We start from the raw sequence: 17,031 nt of genomic DNA, 5'->3' as shown, positions 1-17,031 counted from the left end.
ATACTACAAGTCCGCTGTAATGTGCTCCTCCGAGGCGGGCGCCTCTGCCGGATCCCCTGCCCAAGGACACTGCGCAGTATAGCACCTGGCCCGGGAGACCTTCACCAGGAAGCCGCTGAGCGCCAGCTGGACGTAGCCGGTGTGCGTGAGTACACAGCTGGCGGTGCGCTACCGGAGACCCTGCGCTGATAGCGGTGAAAGAGCGTGGTGGGGTCCCCCCCATGTTGGCGACAAGATACAGCAGCCGGCTTCGCTGCGCCTGTCGGGGGTTGGGCGCACCGTCCCCTGATCGAGTGTAGCTGCCATAGCCGGGGGGGGGGGGGGGGGGGAAATCGGCCGCCATTTTGACTGCCGGTCGCCACGGGAACCAGCACAAGATACTGCAATAGTAGACGCCGGCGCGTGACCTACCCAAGCATAACTGTGTGCGGCGGGGACCCAGCGGAGCCTCTCCCTTCTGCGATTGTGTGCAGCATCTCCACCAGAGTTGTCATCCTGCAAATACCCATAAAGAGAACGCTGCGTGGCGGCTATTTTGAGTGAGGTGCGGAGTCCCTCTGGCGCTGTTGGCGGCTGACTGCGGGGGGTGGTGCGGCACTCCTGACGGCCACGGATTAACCCCTTCAGTGCCCGCCCCTTTCCCCGCCCAGTGCCGGCCGTTGCATTAGCGGGCGGGGTCTATGACGAGCTGGACTCGTCATGGGCACAGCGCCACCGCGGCCCATGACGAGTCCAGCTCGTCATGGGCACTGAAGGGGTTAAGGCTGCGAGTCCTGACCATCTTCGGCGCACCTAGTGGTGGCTCCCTGCATTGCCAACGATTCACACTGACATACCGCCTCATAGCACCACCAGCACACGCGAGGAGCGGGCACAAAGAGAAGGTTGGGCCGAGGCCCGGAATAGTAAGGGGCACAGACAGCTCAGCAGTACAGTTGCAGGGGTTGGAGGTAACAGTGGGCCCAACGCACCGAACACCTGTGCCGCTCTGACAGGCTTACGTCCTGGGCTCTCTTGGGAAGGACTAACTGGGGCAGCCTCCAGATACATCTCGACGTCTAGGGAGTAACGGTAGATGGTATATACCGACACTACGCCCGAGGGTGCCCCGTTAAGTCTCAGCATGGGGCGCACTGATACCAAGAAGACAAAATTGCCATTTGAAACACACAAAACACCCAGGTACAGCTCGGCGGATCACGCAGACTCGGATAGCATGGACACTCAGGAGGAAGATTGGAAGGCGCTCCTACTTGGCATGAAACAAAGCCTCACAACCATCGCTGAGAAAATATATACCATGAATACACATATGGACTCAGTTGTTAATAAACTAGACCACCATGAACAACGTCTCAAAGAAGCGGATAGAGTGTCTGACCTGGAGGATGGCGCCACGGCAAACAAAGAACATGTTTCGCAGATGGATAAATTGCTCAAAATAATTGCAGATAAGAACGAGGATTTAGAAGCCCGATCCAGAAGAAACAATGTGCGCATCCTGGGCTTGGCGGAATCGACCAATACGGGCTGCATGGAAGACTTCATTGTAAAATTGGTCGTGGAGCTGTTCGGTCGAGACTCCTTCTCTGCCCACCTCACGGTGGAGAGAGCGCACAGATCTCTGGCTGCCCGCCCACCCCCTGGAGCACCACCTCACCCAGTGATAGCACGTTTGTTAAACTACAGTGACAGAGACACAGTGTTGCGCCTTGCTCGAGAGAAGAAAGAAGTCCGCTATGAAAACACCATACTATCGTTCTTTCCAGACTTCACGCAAACCGTGCAAGATGCAAGGCGCAAATTCATTGCTGTGAAGAATAAACTACAGGCGCAATTGATTCCCTACGCTGTGATGTACCCAGCGAAACTAAAGATAACACTCCAGGGGAGGCAACATTTCTTCCAAAACCCAAAAAAAGCAGAGGACTACCTCAAACGGAATCGTCGAGCTGCATCTGCCGGAACGGGCAGGCAAGAACACTCCAGATCCCAGTCCCCCCTATCAAATCCAGACTAAGACGAGCAACTGCTACCGAAACACGCGTGATCAGCATTGGTGATCTGAATCCGAGAAACTGGCCTACATTGGTGATGTATTGAAGTTTATAGATCATTATTATCTGTTCCGCCCGGACTCTCACCTCCCTCCTGCCATGGCTGCCCGCTGATGCAGCGGTGTAGCGGGTAGGTTCAACAGTGGAGGAGAGTGGGTACGGCGTGAGCCCCTAGTGACTCTCCCACGAGGGCGTTCCCCCAAATCTCCTACAAGGAGGAACAGTATTGGTTGGACTGAAGGTTCTTAACAGTAGGGAGGGTACGTATGCCCGGCGAGTTGGGGATGCCGGAGTGGGTGGGGGGAGGGTGTTTTATGTTTGATGCAATGTTATCTACCCAGTTGGTTAGCAGGGGCAATATAGTATTCAGTAGCAGTCACGATAGACGAAGGCATGACAGACATCACACGGGATATTAACAATCTAAATGTATGATCATGGAATATACGGGGTCTGAATAACCCTAGGAAAAAGAGGCAGGTACTAGGCTACTTAGACATTGCATCGCAGTCGCACTGCTGCAAGAAACACACTTGAATGCGGAACTCTTACCTCAATTCGCTGCGAAATGGGCCTCATATCGTTATTTTGCATTGTACTCCGGCTACTCTCACGGAGTGGCCATTCTCAAACGAGGAGTGAGGTTCGTGCCCAGTGGGTCAGAAGCTGATACTAACAGGAGGTACTGCCTGGTATGGGGGAGGCTCAACTCATATGACGTGACATTCGCGAATTATTACGGACCCAATACTGACAATCCACATACTTTGCTTTTACTAAGGAGTAAAATCCAAACGATAGGTACCACTTATGTTATCTGGGGGGGGAGATTTTAATACAGTGGTGCAGCCCCAGATGGATAGATCTCGAGTTTCCCCAATGCATTTCACGACCACGCACCGAGTACTAAAATATATAATAGACAACAACTACCTACTTGACACATGGCGGTATAAACACCCTATGCAGCGGGAGGGCATGCACCACTCTGCGGTTCACGCGTCATGGGCTCTACTGGACTACCGGATCGTATCAGTCAGAATGGCGCATTGGCTAGTACACGTAACCCATGTGGCTCACACATATTCAGATCATTCCCCCGTGGTGATGGAGCTGCAGCCCCCGATAAGCCACACCCCGTATAACAGTTAGCGTCTCAATCCCCTGCATCTCCAAGACACAGTTTTTAGGACGGAAATTGAGCGGGAAATTAAGGATTTTTTTTTTTTTTTTTTTTTTTTTTTTTTAAACCTTTATTTTCAAAAGTCAGGACACAGCTATTCAGCCGACAACCCGGAGGTTCGGCAGCATCGATATATAGAAACAGAGATGCGTCCCCAGTACCATGAAAGGAGAAGTGCAAAGGTTCAATTTTAATTAAACACAAAAACGCACAACAAACCCCAGCAAGGCAAGAACACTGAAAGCCCATGATGAGCCCCCCAGGGGAGGCCGGACCCCACTCTTCTAACAGTTACAGTACAAAGTAAAGAGGAAGAAGAGGGACTGTAGAGGCCCAAAAGTCCATAAACCATACTGAGCTGGAAAGAAGGTTAGGAGGAAAGCTGTTCCTCGGGAGGCTCCAAATCCGGGGCAAGACATATTCCCCCCCTGTATTGATTCCACCGCCCCCATATGGCGTGCCACTTCCGGGGGCGGCCTCTAGCGCAATAGACCGTCTTTTCCCTTAACATACTCCAGTCCATATTTTCTTTCTACGCGGTCAATGTGGGGGGCCCCGCAGAGCCCCACAATCGCGCGATATCTCTTTTAGCGACCATGTTGCCCAGAGTCACCCATTGGGTCTGCGCCGCATTATGATCAGTGGGCCCCCAGACATTCAGTAGACAACACCGCGCTTCCGGCTGCATAGCAATGCCCGTCACCTCCCCCATCACTGCATGGACTCTCCTCCAAAATTCCGTGATGACACCACATTCCCAAATGATATGCAGGAAAGTACCCACCATACCACAACCCCTCCTGCATAAGCCGTCCTCCGAGAATCCCATGTGAACCAGCCTTGGCCCCGTCACATACACTCGATGCAGTATTTTAAGCTGCACCAGCCTCAGACGCGACGGGATCGCAACCTCCTTAGGAGAGGAAACAGCAGACTGCCAATCCTCGTCATCCAACTAGAGGCCATCCCTAGCCCACTGGTCCCTCAACCCCAGTAGCATATCCGCCCGGACGTTGATCAGTTTCTTATAGATGAGCGAGATCGTGCTCTCGGGCATATGGCCATCAAGGACCCGGTCCTCCAAAGGAGAGGACTCAGGCACCTTCTCACCCTCTATGAGGACTGATCGGAGGGCGTGACGCACCTGAATATAGCGGAAAAACTCAGATGGCCCCAGCTCATACTCCTTCTGCAACTCTTCAAAGGACTTCACCCTCCCCTTAATCAGGACATCTCCGACCCTGGAGATGCCGATCAAGTCCCATTTGTCAAAGCCTTTTGTGTGCCAAAGCCTACCCAGTCTCTCAGATTCAAATAGCGGGGTAGCGAGGGTGAGCCTATCCTTCCAGCCCAGCGAGTCAGTTGCCATCTTCCACACTCGCACCGCCACAGCAGTGGGCCCCGTGAGGGACGAGTCCAAGGACCGCGAATACAACGCCCTGTAATAGTTACCACCACGCAGCAACCACCTGTCCATGGCATACCCAGGGCTGAGGGCAGGGCCATAAAACCCATGATTAATCGCACTCAGCTGGGTGGCCCAATAGTACCGTCGGATGTCTGGGAGCGCAATGCCCCCGTCGTACCATGGAAGCGTCAACTTTGCAATAGCTATTCGCGGCCGCCCATCCCAAAGCAACGTTCGTTGGAGGCCTTCTACCTCCCGAAAGTATTTGGCCGGAACCCAGTCCAAAGTATTCTGCAGTGCGTAGAGGAAGCGGGGAAGCGACATCATTTTGAACAGGGCCGCACGCCCAACGAGGGAGAGCGGCAGCCTCCGCCAGCCTTCAACATCCCGCCTCAGGCGTGCCAGGGGGGGGGGGAGCAGGTTCTTCTCATATCGCACAGCAGAGTCCATGGAGATAAAGATCCCCAAATACACGAAGCCCTGCTGAGCGACCTGTATCGAACATGTTCTAGGGATCGGGGGAACCTCGCCACTAAGAACATACAAATATGATTTACTCCAGTTGATAACAAGACCCGAGTTCCTACCAAAAGATGAGAGTACGTCACAGACCACTATAAGTGATTTCTTGGGTGAGGCAAGATACAGCAGGATATCATCGGCATAGAGCGAAATACGGTCCTCGTGTTCAGGCGACCATCTAAGGCCCCGTATATCCGGGTGCCAACGTATCCACGCAGCCAGCGGCTCAAGGGCGAGGGCGAACAACAAAGGCGACAGGGGACAACCCTGCCGGGTACCCCTCCCAAGCTGAAACGGAGTCGACGCCCGAACATTCACCACCACACTCGCAAGTGGCCCCTCATACAGCAACCTCACCCAACTCACAAAACCGTGGCCAAAGCCGAACTTGGTCAGTACGGCCCACAAATATGCCCATTCCACCGTGTCGAATGCCATCGTGGCGTCAAGAGACGCCACAATAGCTGGTTCACGCAGTGTGTCCGCCCTGGCGATTACACCATGAAGGCGCCGAAGATTTAACGCTGTGTTTCGGTGCGGGATGAAGCCGGATTGATCCGGGTGGACCAAGTCACCGAGTACCCTAATCAATCGGGTCGCCAGGATTTTAGCCAGAATTTTCGGCTCTGCGTTAAGAAGTGAGATAGGCCTATATGAGGCGCACTTATCTCGGGGTTTGCCCTCTTTGTGTATAACCACGATCGTCGCCAGTCGCTGGTCCAACGGGAGGGTCCCCCTCCCCCGCGCCTCCATAAACATGGCGCGCAGGTGAGGGGCGACCCTATCCGGAAATAGCTTGTACAAATCGACCGGCAAACCGTTCGGTCCCGAGGCCTTACCCGAGTTTAACGCGCGGATAGCCCCCGCCACCTCGTCAACCGTTATGTCACCATCTAGATCATCCCCATCTATGTCGGAGAGACAGGGCAACTCGATATCACGGAGGAGGTCAGACGAGTCCTCGGGCGGCCTATCCGACACTGAGGCATAAACCCTACAGAAATAGTCCGAGAAACACTGTACAATCCTCTCAGGTTCCACAATCGCCTCTCCCCTCTCACCCGTCAGCTCTGGCACAACTCTATTGACCCGTTCTTTTTTGTCCAGCCAAGCCAGGAGTTTCCCTGCCTTGTCACCAACATCATACAATCGGCCCTGCTGCTCCCTACTGAGGGTCTTAGCGGCGTTCGTCACCAGGTCCTTATACTCAGCTTGCTTCAAGCAAAGCTCATGCAGTAAGGACTCTGTAACCTCCTCCTCCAGCGCTCCCTCCAGAGCCGCGATCTCCTCCTCAACCTGCAGAACCTCGCCATCTCTCCGCCGCTTGGCAGCTACTACTAGGGAGAGGGCTTCCCCTCGGAGCACGGTCTTAAATGCTTCCCACAGCGACACTGCCGAGTCCACGGATCCCTGATTATCCTTGAAAAAATTATCTACTTTCTTTACCAGCGCGCTGCGCATCTTGGGGTCTCGGAAATACCACGGGTTGATAGGGGCCACCCTTCCTCCTCCCTCCCGACCTAGATCCAGCCGGATCCACACTGGCGAATGGTCAGATATACCACGCGCCATGTGCCTCGCCTCGGAGACCAATGAGGCATGCGCAGCCAGAGTGAGTAGGTAATCAATCCTGGAGAGACTACCATGTGCCCCGGAGTGGAACGTGTATTGGCTCTGTGTGGGGTGCCGGAGCCTCCAGCAGTCTATCAGGCCAAGCGTGTTTAGGAAGTTTGGGAGCCACCTCTGAGCCCCCCGTGTCTCTGGGCGGGTATCTATCCAGCAGGCCGGAGCCAACAGCGTTGAAATCACCTCCCACCACAAGCATACCCCCCGGGAGATCCAGCAGGGCCCTACCCAGATCTGTGAACGTGGAGGCCTGCAGGGCCGGCGGGACATAAACCGAAACTAAAACCAAAGTTCTTCCTTCCCACCGCCCCGCCACCGCCACAAACCTCCCCCTATCATCAACAATGGTGGAGTCCACCTCAAATGGTAGCGAGGCTCCGACTAGGATGCCCACACCCCTGGACCCAGAGGAGAATCCCGAATGTGCTATGAATTTATAACCCTTCCTATTCAGAGCATAGCATGTATTACCAATAAGGTGCGTCTCCTGCAGCAAGGCAACATCCGGCATGGACCGTTTCAAGAATTGCAAAACAATCCCACGCTTAATGCGATCCCCCAAACCATTAACATTCCAGCTTATAACACTTAAACCCCTACCCCCCATCCTCAAACGTAAAGAGGCCCACCCCACTCCCGAAGAGCCACCATGGAACAGTCTTGGAAAGAATCATCATGCCTTGCAGAAATAAACCCCCCAACAACAAACCCAAAATCCCAGAAACCCCCCCCACCCTGCACCCCTGCGGCAGCTTACAAAGCCCCCCCAACTTGCAGTGTGCCTGTCGCCCTACAAAAACCCCAAAAATCTACAAAAAGTACCCTAAGGGGGGAAAAGAGCACCCCTCGTCCTCCCGCCGCCCTCCGCATTGACTGCACTCTATTCAAGTCTTCAAATATAGCCAAATCGAGTCAGACCGGCTCCGAAAAATCAGCCCTGCCCATCCCGGCCACTGTCCCCATCCTCGGCAATGTCCTCCCCCGTCCGTCGTCAGGGCAAAGCGTCCAGCCATTCATCGGCCATAACAGGAGAGTCAAAGAAAAATGTCCGATCTTCGTGCACCACACGTAGTCTGGGTAGAAATTCACCGACGCGTTCTGGAAGGGGACCGGGCCCGTCACCCTCGATGCTTGCAGGATAGCGTCCCGATCTCGAAAATGAAAGAGCCGAGCGACGATCGGCCTCGGTGGGGCACCCACCTTGGGCCTCCCACCCGGCACTCTATGAGCCCTTTCAACCGCAAAGAACTTTCCAAGACCCTTAGGCTTCAGATGATTAAGCACCAAGTCCTCGACCAGCAGGTCAACCGAAGCCTCATCCGAGGACTCCGGGACCCCGATGACGCGCACGTTGTTGCGCCTGGCCCGGCTCTCAAAATCCTCCAGCCGGCGGGCGGCGAGATCACTCTCGGTCCTTAGCTTACGAACCTCGATCTGCAGTTCCGTGACATCATCGGCGAGGCCCGTGGTCTTGAGGTCCAGGGTCCTAACCCGTTCATTCGTTTTGCCCAAGTCCGCACGGATCAGGTTAACATCCACCAAGATGGCATCCACCTTATGCACCAGGGCATCAAACTGTCTCCCAATCGAGGTCTGCATCCCTTCGAGCGCGCCCATGACATCCTGTAGTGAGAGCTCCGGGGCCGAAGGCGAGGCCTCCTTCTGGGTATCCGGCGACTGGCTCGACCCACTCGGTGATCCCTTCTGCAGAGCATAGCGGTCCATACTATTGACTTGGGTATAGGCTCCCCGCCTGGTAGACTTAGCCTTCAGCCGATCCACCTCTGCTTTGCCCGACATGGTTGGTACCAAGCAGGTCGGTTCAGATAAGACGGGTCCCTCTCAATGAAAGGAATCAGGGGTGATCAGTTCTGCAGTGGGCCACCAGAGTAGCCTGCAGAGCGTCCATAGGGTAATAAAGCCACCAAGAGCTCTCCAGGGGCAGGGCTGACAAAGGGAGAGAAAGCGAAAGTGAAAGGACGGGGACCTCCGTCCGACAGTTCACACCTCGCCTGGCCGTTGTTGTTCAACTAGAAGTCGGGCATCCTGCCAACTCTAGCTCCTGGCATCCCTCGGAGATAGGCCGCAATCTTCCGCCAGGCATAAGTCCGGTTCCCTGTGGGCGATCCGAGCGCGGGTAGCATCAATCGCCTCCCTGACAGGTCATCCACTCGATGCCATGCATACCGACAGGATTAGAGACAGGATAGTCGACGGAGGGCGCGAGGGTCTCGGGAGCTCAGAGCTCACGCGGCCATCTTGGTCAAGCGCTAGGCTCCTCCCCCAAGGAATTTTTTTAACGGAATGTGCAGTCTGTTTCCAGCCTCACTGCTGTCTGGGAGGCATTTAAGGTCACGGCCAGGGGATGGTGTATCTCAAAGGGTGGGGGCATACTCAAAACTCTACGCAAGGACCTGCATAGGCCGGAAGGGGAACTTAAAGCGCTAGAAACAGAGCTTTAGGCACACCCGAATGATGGGGCACATAGAGCTAAAATACGGGAAACACTCACAGAATACGAGGAAACCGCAAGCAGGGAAAGTAACTTCTGAGGGAAACCATACCTGGCCAGGGTTTATGGTGAAGGTGATCGTCCAGGGAAGGTTTTAGCACGCATGATTAGACCCCCGACCCCCCCCCCCCCCCCGCTCAAGTTCTCAAACTATGTCGCGGAGATACAAGATGGACAAGGGACCATACATAGAAACCTCTTTGATCAACTCAATACGTTCAGGGAGTACTAAAAAACACTCTGTACGTCCCACAGGGGCACCCCGCTCGATTTGCCACAATACTTAGAGGACACGGCATTGGCATGGCTGGGACCTAATCAACAAAAATTTCTGAATTTGGAATTGGAGGTGGACGAGATTACTGAGGCAATAACGCCTATGAAATCAGGGCGAGCCCCGGGATCAGACGGCCTGCCAATTTTATAAAGCCTACGCACCAATTTTAGCACCCATCTTGAAAGAAGTGTTCAATGCAGCGTTCGAGGAGGGCAGCCTACCGAGAACCATGCAGGAGGCTCAAATAACCTCGCTACTAAATGTAAATGTTGTAGACTTGTAAAGCGCACAGCTGCCCCAGCAACGGGGCGTCCCGGCGCTGTTGACTGCTGGGGAACCCGTCCTGGCTATCCCTGTGAGATGGTCCCTTTCTGGGTATCTCCAAGGTGAAACCAGGCATCCCCGGCGTCTGTGGGGGGCCGTTGTAGAGATGAGGCAAGCTTAATGCCCAGAGTTGCCGAGTGTGTTCCTGGTTAGAGTAGGTACCGAGGCGAGAATTATCGAGTCCGTTTTGATCCTGGTCCATGGCCGATTCTCTGCTTACGGGTCTGCCGCCTCTAACCAGTGAGCCACACCTCTCCACCAAAACCCGGCAAATCCCCGCTACACTGTGAATCATACCGACCCCTATCTTTACTGAATTGTGATACTAAAATCCTAGTCAAGGTTTTAGCGATCCGCTTCAGTTTTTCGATGGAAAGATTGGTGTTGCCGGATCAGGCGGGATTCATCCCAAATCGTGCCACATCCCACAACCTTAGAACACTTTTAGCAGTACTGCAAGACATAGATCCCAATTGCTCAGCGGTGGCGGTCTTTGACGCCACCAAGGCGTTTGATTCAGTGGAGTGGGATTACCTGGTGGGAAATCTGAGTTACATGGGGATGCCCTTTACCCTCTTGAACTGGGTTAAACTGCTGTAAACGTAGCCAATAGCCACAGTCCTGCTGAATGGTGCACGTTCTTCTCACTTCACCGTTTCCAGAGGCACGAGGCAGGGATGTCCGCTATCCCCAATTTTATTTGCTTTGGCCATCGAGCCCTTGGCAGCAAAGCTACGACAGCATCACAATGAGAGATTCCCGATTTATCCAGCTAGACAATTGCTTATCTCCATCTATGCGGACGATATGACCCTGTATATCAAAAAGCCTCAAGAGAATCTTAATCCCGTGTTGAGGGAGATAAACAAATTCAGCGCCATTTCTGGAATACAAATAAATTGGACTAAATCTGTAGTATTCCCCCTCACGCGCAAAACTATACCACACCAATTGGATTATCCCCTGGTTTTGGGAGAGTGACGAGTTAAAATACCTAGGGGTACATAAAACCAGGGATGCGTGCGAATTATGGCGTGGATATTGACAAGACAACATCACCAAATGGATAGGACTACCACTGTCAATGTCAGGGAGGATTTCCCTTATTAAGATTATTCTACTACCTAAATTCCTGTATCTCTTCATCAACATCCCATACCATCCCGGGAGGTCTTTCTTTAACACACTTAAGACACAACTTATAAGACTTATATGGGGCGGGAAACAGGCGCAGCTCAGCCTAGCCACATTGATGTTGCCGTACCAACAGGGGGGATACGATGTTCCCAATTTTGAGTACTATTACTATTGTGCGCAGGCACATTTCGCAGTTTACTGGGTTCACCCGCCTCCCTTCATGCCTCATCTGGTGGTGGAAGACGGCTATATGTCGCCGATGCCTCCAGAGGGCTACCTCTTTACTAGGGCGAAGGAGCGAGAGCGAGACCCCTCCACGGTGGACTGTACTCTCGCTGCGTGGAGACAGATTGCGCGCAGGTTAGGAGCCCCCATGATGTATTCCCCTAGGATGCTCCTGCTACGTAATCCCTTATTGCAAGTCACATATGAGGGGATAAACCTGGAAGCAGGACAGTCCTAGAGCCCGCTTGTGGTCCTCACAGGCAGAATCTGAGGCATTGTGGAATTGCAGTGAAAATGTGGCAAATGAGTAGTGATGCTGGATAGTGGGACGGGTGAGTTTTTGGGTACCTGCCATAGTCGGAGGCTAAACTACCCTCCTAGTTTAAGCAGTAATTGTGATGTCTGCATATCGCATACCCTAATGACCCCGTATAGTACGGAATGTAATGCTATTTGTATACTATACTCATGTGCTGCCCTAGGATCGCTGGATGGGGGTTTTGCAAATGTCAGATAAGGGGGGGGGGGGATGTTGATGCTATGCAACAAATTTGTACGGGAAGGTGTAAGATATTAGCACATCATTAATACACCTGAATTGTTGATTGACATTATGCTGATGTACTGTAAAAGAAAAAAAAAAAGAAAGAAAAACTCTCATAGGATCAAACAGCCCTTTGAAATACTAAGAATATTTGCTACACAACAAAAAATAAAACTTGCTAAAAAGACTCCCAACAAGAGTGGGTGTGACAGACAGAGGCATGCATTCACAGAGAACTTGCTTAATTCAGACTGCTCTTGACCAGAAGAGCTCAGCCCAAATCTATAGCTACCAAGACGTTCACAGTGATTCGTGTCTACAAGTGCAAGGTTATGGAGGGTGTTTTCTCCTTTTCTGTTCTCTTTATTCCTGCAATTGAGAATGAATACCAGTCAGTAGGCAAGTTGCATCCACAGGGAACCCAGCAGACATTAAAACTTTAAATTAAAGGGAAAGAGACAGCCTACAGGGAAAATTATGAACCTATATCAGTGGACTATATCCAGAGAGGCAATCCCAATAGCTTAAATCTACTAACCAGCTTGGGTTGTGAGCACATTACCTCTCCACGAGTAATTTGTATTTAGAGATGTGATGAACACGCACAGATGGAGGTGAAGTAAATATATACATGTAATAATACTCGGACTCACTTGTCGAATGGCAAGTGCTCCCTGTGGGTCGACAGTCAACTCCGCCAAATGAACTCCGAACTCTGCAAACAGGAGTAGAAAGAAAAGCCAAAGTGAATAGTTATATACAAATGGCGAAAGTGATTTGCGCATCAGACATTCCCTTCTGTATGCAGCGCGCACAGACTTCAAAGCTGCTACTGGTTATGTGCAAAATGAAGTTCACAATGTAGTTTTCTAGGATTGTCAGATTACTAAAGTACTGCTCCCTTGCGAGAATTCATCATCAATACTGTAATTTTCCATTATAACTGGGTTTTTTTAAAACCCACCCGAAAACAAAATTAAATATTCTTTAAAAAAATATATATTTTTTTTTAAAAAGACGATGAAGCCAACAAAAGCAACAGTGTGAAGATTTCAAAACCAAAATGTCTCTATACACATTTTGTTGTGCTTAACATGACAAAGTTTCATAAAACTAAAACAATGGCTGTGAATGGGTCAACCGAATCCTGTTCAGAACGGGAGAAATATATATATTTTTTGAAGTCTGGACGTGTCAGTTGGAGAAAACTATATGTGAACAGTGGAGACAGACAAAGAAAGCTGAGGCAACGTGGCTTGCTCCGAGGTACAGGGTTCATGCCGATTGGCGATGCATTATTGTTTGCCTCAAAGATTTGAAACATGATGGAAAACAGCTAGTCGGAACTTGCACCTTAGAAGAACAAGGCCTTTGCAAGACCTAATGAAGAGCTAAGGCCAAGGAAGCCATGCAAATGTGGCGAGCCGAATCATGAGAGGGGGGCCTGCCTCGGTGCTTTGAAAGCCAGCTGTCCCTGACCTCGTACTAGCGAATGATCTACCCTATGTGCTGTGAATGGATGAAAGTGTGGACAGAAATGCTCAAGTTCTCATTGGTGTGTAATGCCAATAATCCATGCATTCATTACTTCAGCCATGTTTGTCTGACTTGTATTACCATCTGTGTTATTGCATGTAGGACTGCCCCTTCCTATTCCGCATCTGAAGGTGGGGCTGCAGAGCACCTATCAGACAAATTTGATAGGTGGTGCCATGTGAAGTGTACTAACCGCAACCAGTCCTTTAGCCAAATTCGCATTTTGAGACTTGGGTGTATACTTTTTCAATTGAAAAAATACAAGCTGCAGAAGGTACGGCGTTGCTAGCTAAAAATACCAGACTGACAATGTCTCCTGACAATTGGCAAACACTGCAGTCACAGGCAAGTATCACTTAAGAGAGAGAGGTACAGTGGGAGCAGGGGTGGCAGGCAGGGTTGAGGAAACATTGGTCACATGTTGGCATCGCCTGTAAAAGACCGGTAGTATTAGGTAAGGCTCAGTCACATGCCACTGAAAGGCAGCTAGGACTCGTTCAGATTCTGTCACAAGTCAAAGGAATGACAAAGACTGTAGGGCTTGGCAGTCAGTCACTTGGCAGGATCACATCGCAAGGTTGTGTGGGCTGGGAATAAATCAGTTGTATGACAGTTTTGCATGTAAAAGAGTAGAGTGGGGACAGCGTTACTCCACTCACAAGGACCTCTCTACACATTCAAGGCCTCGCCCACCCCTACACTGCTGCATCACAGGACGGAAAAGAAGAATGCAATGATTTTGACCTGGTAGCAGGTCTTCTAAATTCAAACATCCCTCTGGACGGCCTTCCAGTGGATCTGCGAATGCAGTCCAATCACCTGAGGTTTTGGCGTATCATCAAGATCGACTATATCCACACTAAAACTGGGTGCCCTTCACTACCCACACATTTGGCACATTCCATTTACCCTTATCAAATGTTTCCATGAAGCTTGAAAAGAAACTTTCAATAAATTGGTATTGGCTACATGAGCAATGTGTCGAAGATGCACCTCAATGGTCATATAGAGCAACACATTGAGTACAGGGATAAAATCTTAAAATGCACAAAATGCTGGCTTCCCTCGCCTCCTTTGATTTTTCCATTGCCACAACAACTGACCAAACTGTTCTGAAAGAGTTACGGTTTAGAGTAAAACTCTCCTGCTCTCTTGAAAGACTGGAAAATATATGGAAATGAAGATTGTAAGCTGTGCATGTGAGTGGCTAGCCTGGTATATGATACAATTATGTAAGTTAACAGACTGCATATGTCCAGAAAACCCTTATGGTGAATTAGGAGGTCTAAGACAACCTTAAAAAGCTCTCTAAGTGGTAGCTGTGGAGAGCAGCCTTCAGGCTTAGTCCAGAAGAAGTGAAAAGCAGCTTGTTTTACCAGAATGCAATCTTCTAGCTATCAATTAAAAGAAAAAGAACCACACAAGGTATTTATAAAAATATATATTTATTATACAATACTCACTAACATGTTTAGATATCTCCTACTCGGAGATATGCACAATGCACACAATACTTTGCATAAAAATCACATAAATAGCACAGAATACACAGTGAACCCCAGGGAGAGACCAAACCATATATTAAGAAAGTGGTGTAAGAACCACGACTTGTGTCAAGACAATGTCTAGAGGATGTAGAAGTGCCAGGCCCCCAAGGAACCACCAAAAGGTGAGTGACTAGGAACCCCACGGAGATAGTGTGCAGTGTGGGAACAGGACTGCATTCTCTGTACAAATCAACGTGCAAGTTGTGGTTGCAATTTTAAAGAAAAAGGACCTTTCCCAGTTGTCCCTGAAGAAATCCAGTGGAAGACAGAAGGTTGGAGCGCCACCCTACCTGTGGATACCCTAGCACCCACGTTACCCACACCAGGGAAGCTGGGTGCACAGGTGTTAAGTAGTGTCAGAAACCACCGTCGAAACCAATGGAGAACTTCAGGAAAATGTCACTGCTGGAGAAGGAGAAAGTGTCCTGTGGAATCCGAAGGTGAATTCTAGCTGTTAGGTACCTGCAAGCAGAGGGGACGGTGTCTATGTCACACAAGATTGATCTGGAGACCGGAAGACGAATGCCCACCAATGTTGAGTGTTGCAGGAGAGTCGACAGTGACCTTGACTCTGCAGTTGTGAGGACCAGGCGACACAGATGAAGACTAGGAGCTGTGCACGAGCTGTCCCACGTCGGATGTCGAGAGCTGATGGGTCGGTGTCCATCTGAAGCACCAACAAGCCTTGGCAACTGCAAACAACATGGATGTCGAAGAAGGTGCAATGTCAGGACCAGCAAGGCTCAGTGGACTCACCACAAGCATGGGAGTCAGGGCAGGCCCCAAGCAATCATGAGCCCAAAAGAAACAAAGATGACCCTCAAATGGACCCACAGGACGGAGGCACTGGTGTCCAGAGAGGACCTTAAGCGTCCCACCAAAAGATGCAGGCCACGATGCAAACAATGCAGACGAAGATTCTCGTTACTGGAGATGCTCGAGGCTGGGGCTACTTGGAGCCCGAAGATCTTGGTGGAAGGTAGCCAACGAGTCTTTGCAACAGCAAGTCGACGCAGTGCACAGGGGTTCGGTTACTGCAGCTCCTATGGGGGATACTGGCCTCAAACTTAGTGGTGAGAGGGCCGAGCAGGCCTCGAGAGATGTGGAGAACCCCCACCTGTGTTGCCGAGCCTTTCTGAGTCCCTGGGAGTTCAGGATCAGCAGACCGGTCAGCTTTGTTGCGTTACAAGCAGATGCAGGGAAGTGACTCCTCCTCTCCAAGGGAGATTTCTTCAGGTGTCTTTGGTGCCCACAGGCCTTGGAAAGTTCCTGTATGGTACACAGGCGATGCAGCAGACTGAAAGGGGGACAAAGTCGAGCCCAAACGTAGTCCAGCGAAGTCCAGAGTCCCCAGATGGTAGAAGTTGAAGTGGTGTCTGAATTGAATCGTGTTCCATGACGAATCTCGTGACCTACCCAAAGTTATGCCCTTAAGTACACTAGGGAAAGGGTTTGGACGATTTAAGGTTCCCTCCCAAGGGAGGAAGTGTACAGTGGGGAGGATACTCCCATATCCTTTGTCCGATTTCACGCCAGAGCAAAAGTCAGCGGCTCCCAGAGCTGGTTTTAACTGGACTATGCAAGGAGGCACCAAATGTGCCCGTCATGCAGACTGAGTGGCGCTGGCAAGGGCACCCACCCGGCCCCAATACACTAAATCCTGTCTGGGAAGTGGTCACACCTCCCTGTGACAGGATACCTATTGTTCTGCCTTTCGCCTGCTCGAGCCTGGCTCAGCAGCAGGAGGGCAGAATCGGGTCTCTAGTCGAAAGCAACCATGTTGTGCTGTCCGGGTTTAGAAGACTGGTGCCGGGAGCACTGAGAGCCTAACAGAGGTGTTCTGGTGCTTGGAATCATACCTCTCACGCCGGTTACGGTGTGGGGGTATGATTCCAACATGTTTGATACCAAACATGATAGGAATCGTTGCAGCCAGTTTCAAGAGGGTTACAACAAACAATTGATGGACGGAATGCTGACAATGCAGACATTCTCCCCCAGTGGAATGCTGACAATGCAGACATTCTCCCCCAGTCAAGAGATCTGGGTTAAATCCATCGTTCTTTTGCCCACTACACCACTCCAGTTTAGACATGGCCATATGCAAATCAGTCTTGACCCTGTGCCTCATGG

At 51.1% G+C, this 17,031-nt stretch overlaps 1 protein-coding gene across 3 annotated transcripts in view; it reads right to left on the bottom strand.

Moving 5' to 3' along the window:
- The window catches only part of IPO9 (importin 9), a 595,516-nt gene that overhangs the window by 544,617 nt on the left and 33,868 nt on the right, over positions 1-17,031 (bottom strand). For 2 of the 3 annotated variants that reach the window (XM_085600586.1, XM_085600577.1), the window contains exon 2: positions 12,469-12,530. The exons of the other annotated variant lie outside the window; for it this stretch is intronic. In XM_085600586.1, coding sequence (XP_085456712.1) covers positions 12,469-12,530 — 62 coding nt within the window. The remainder of the gene's footprint in view (positions 1-12,468; positions 12,531-17,031) is intronic. 3 annotated transcript variants of the gene reach the window in all.

Source organism: Triturus cristatus, chromosome 1_2 (assembly GCF_964204655.1).
Source record: "Triturus cristatus chromosome 1_2, aTriCri1.1, whole genome shotgun sequence".
Classification (NCBI taxonomy): domain Eukaryota; kingdom Metazoa; phylum Chordata; class Amphibia; order Caudata; family Salamandridae; genus Triturus; species Triturus cristatus.
The sequence above is the reverse complement of the archived record's forward strand: the minus strand, read 5'-3'. Positions and strand labels throughout refer to the sequence as shown.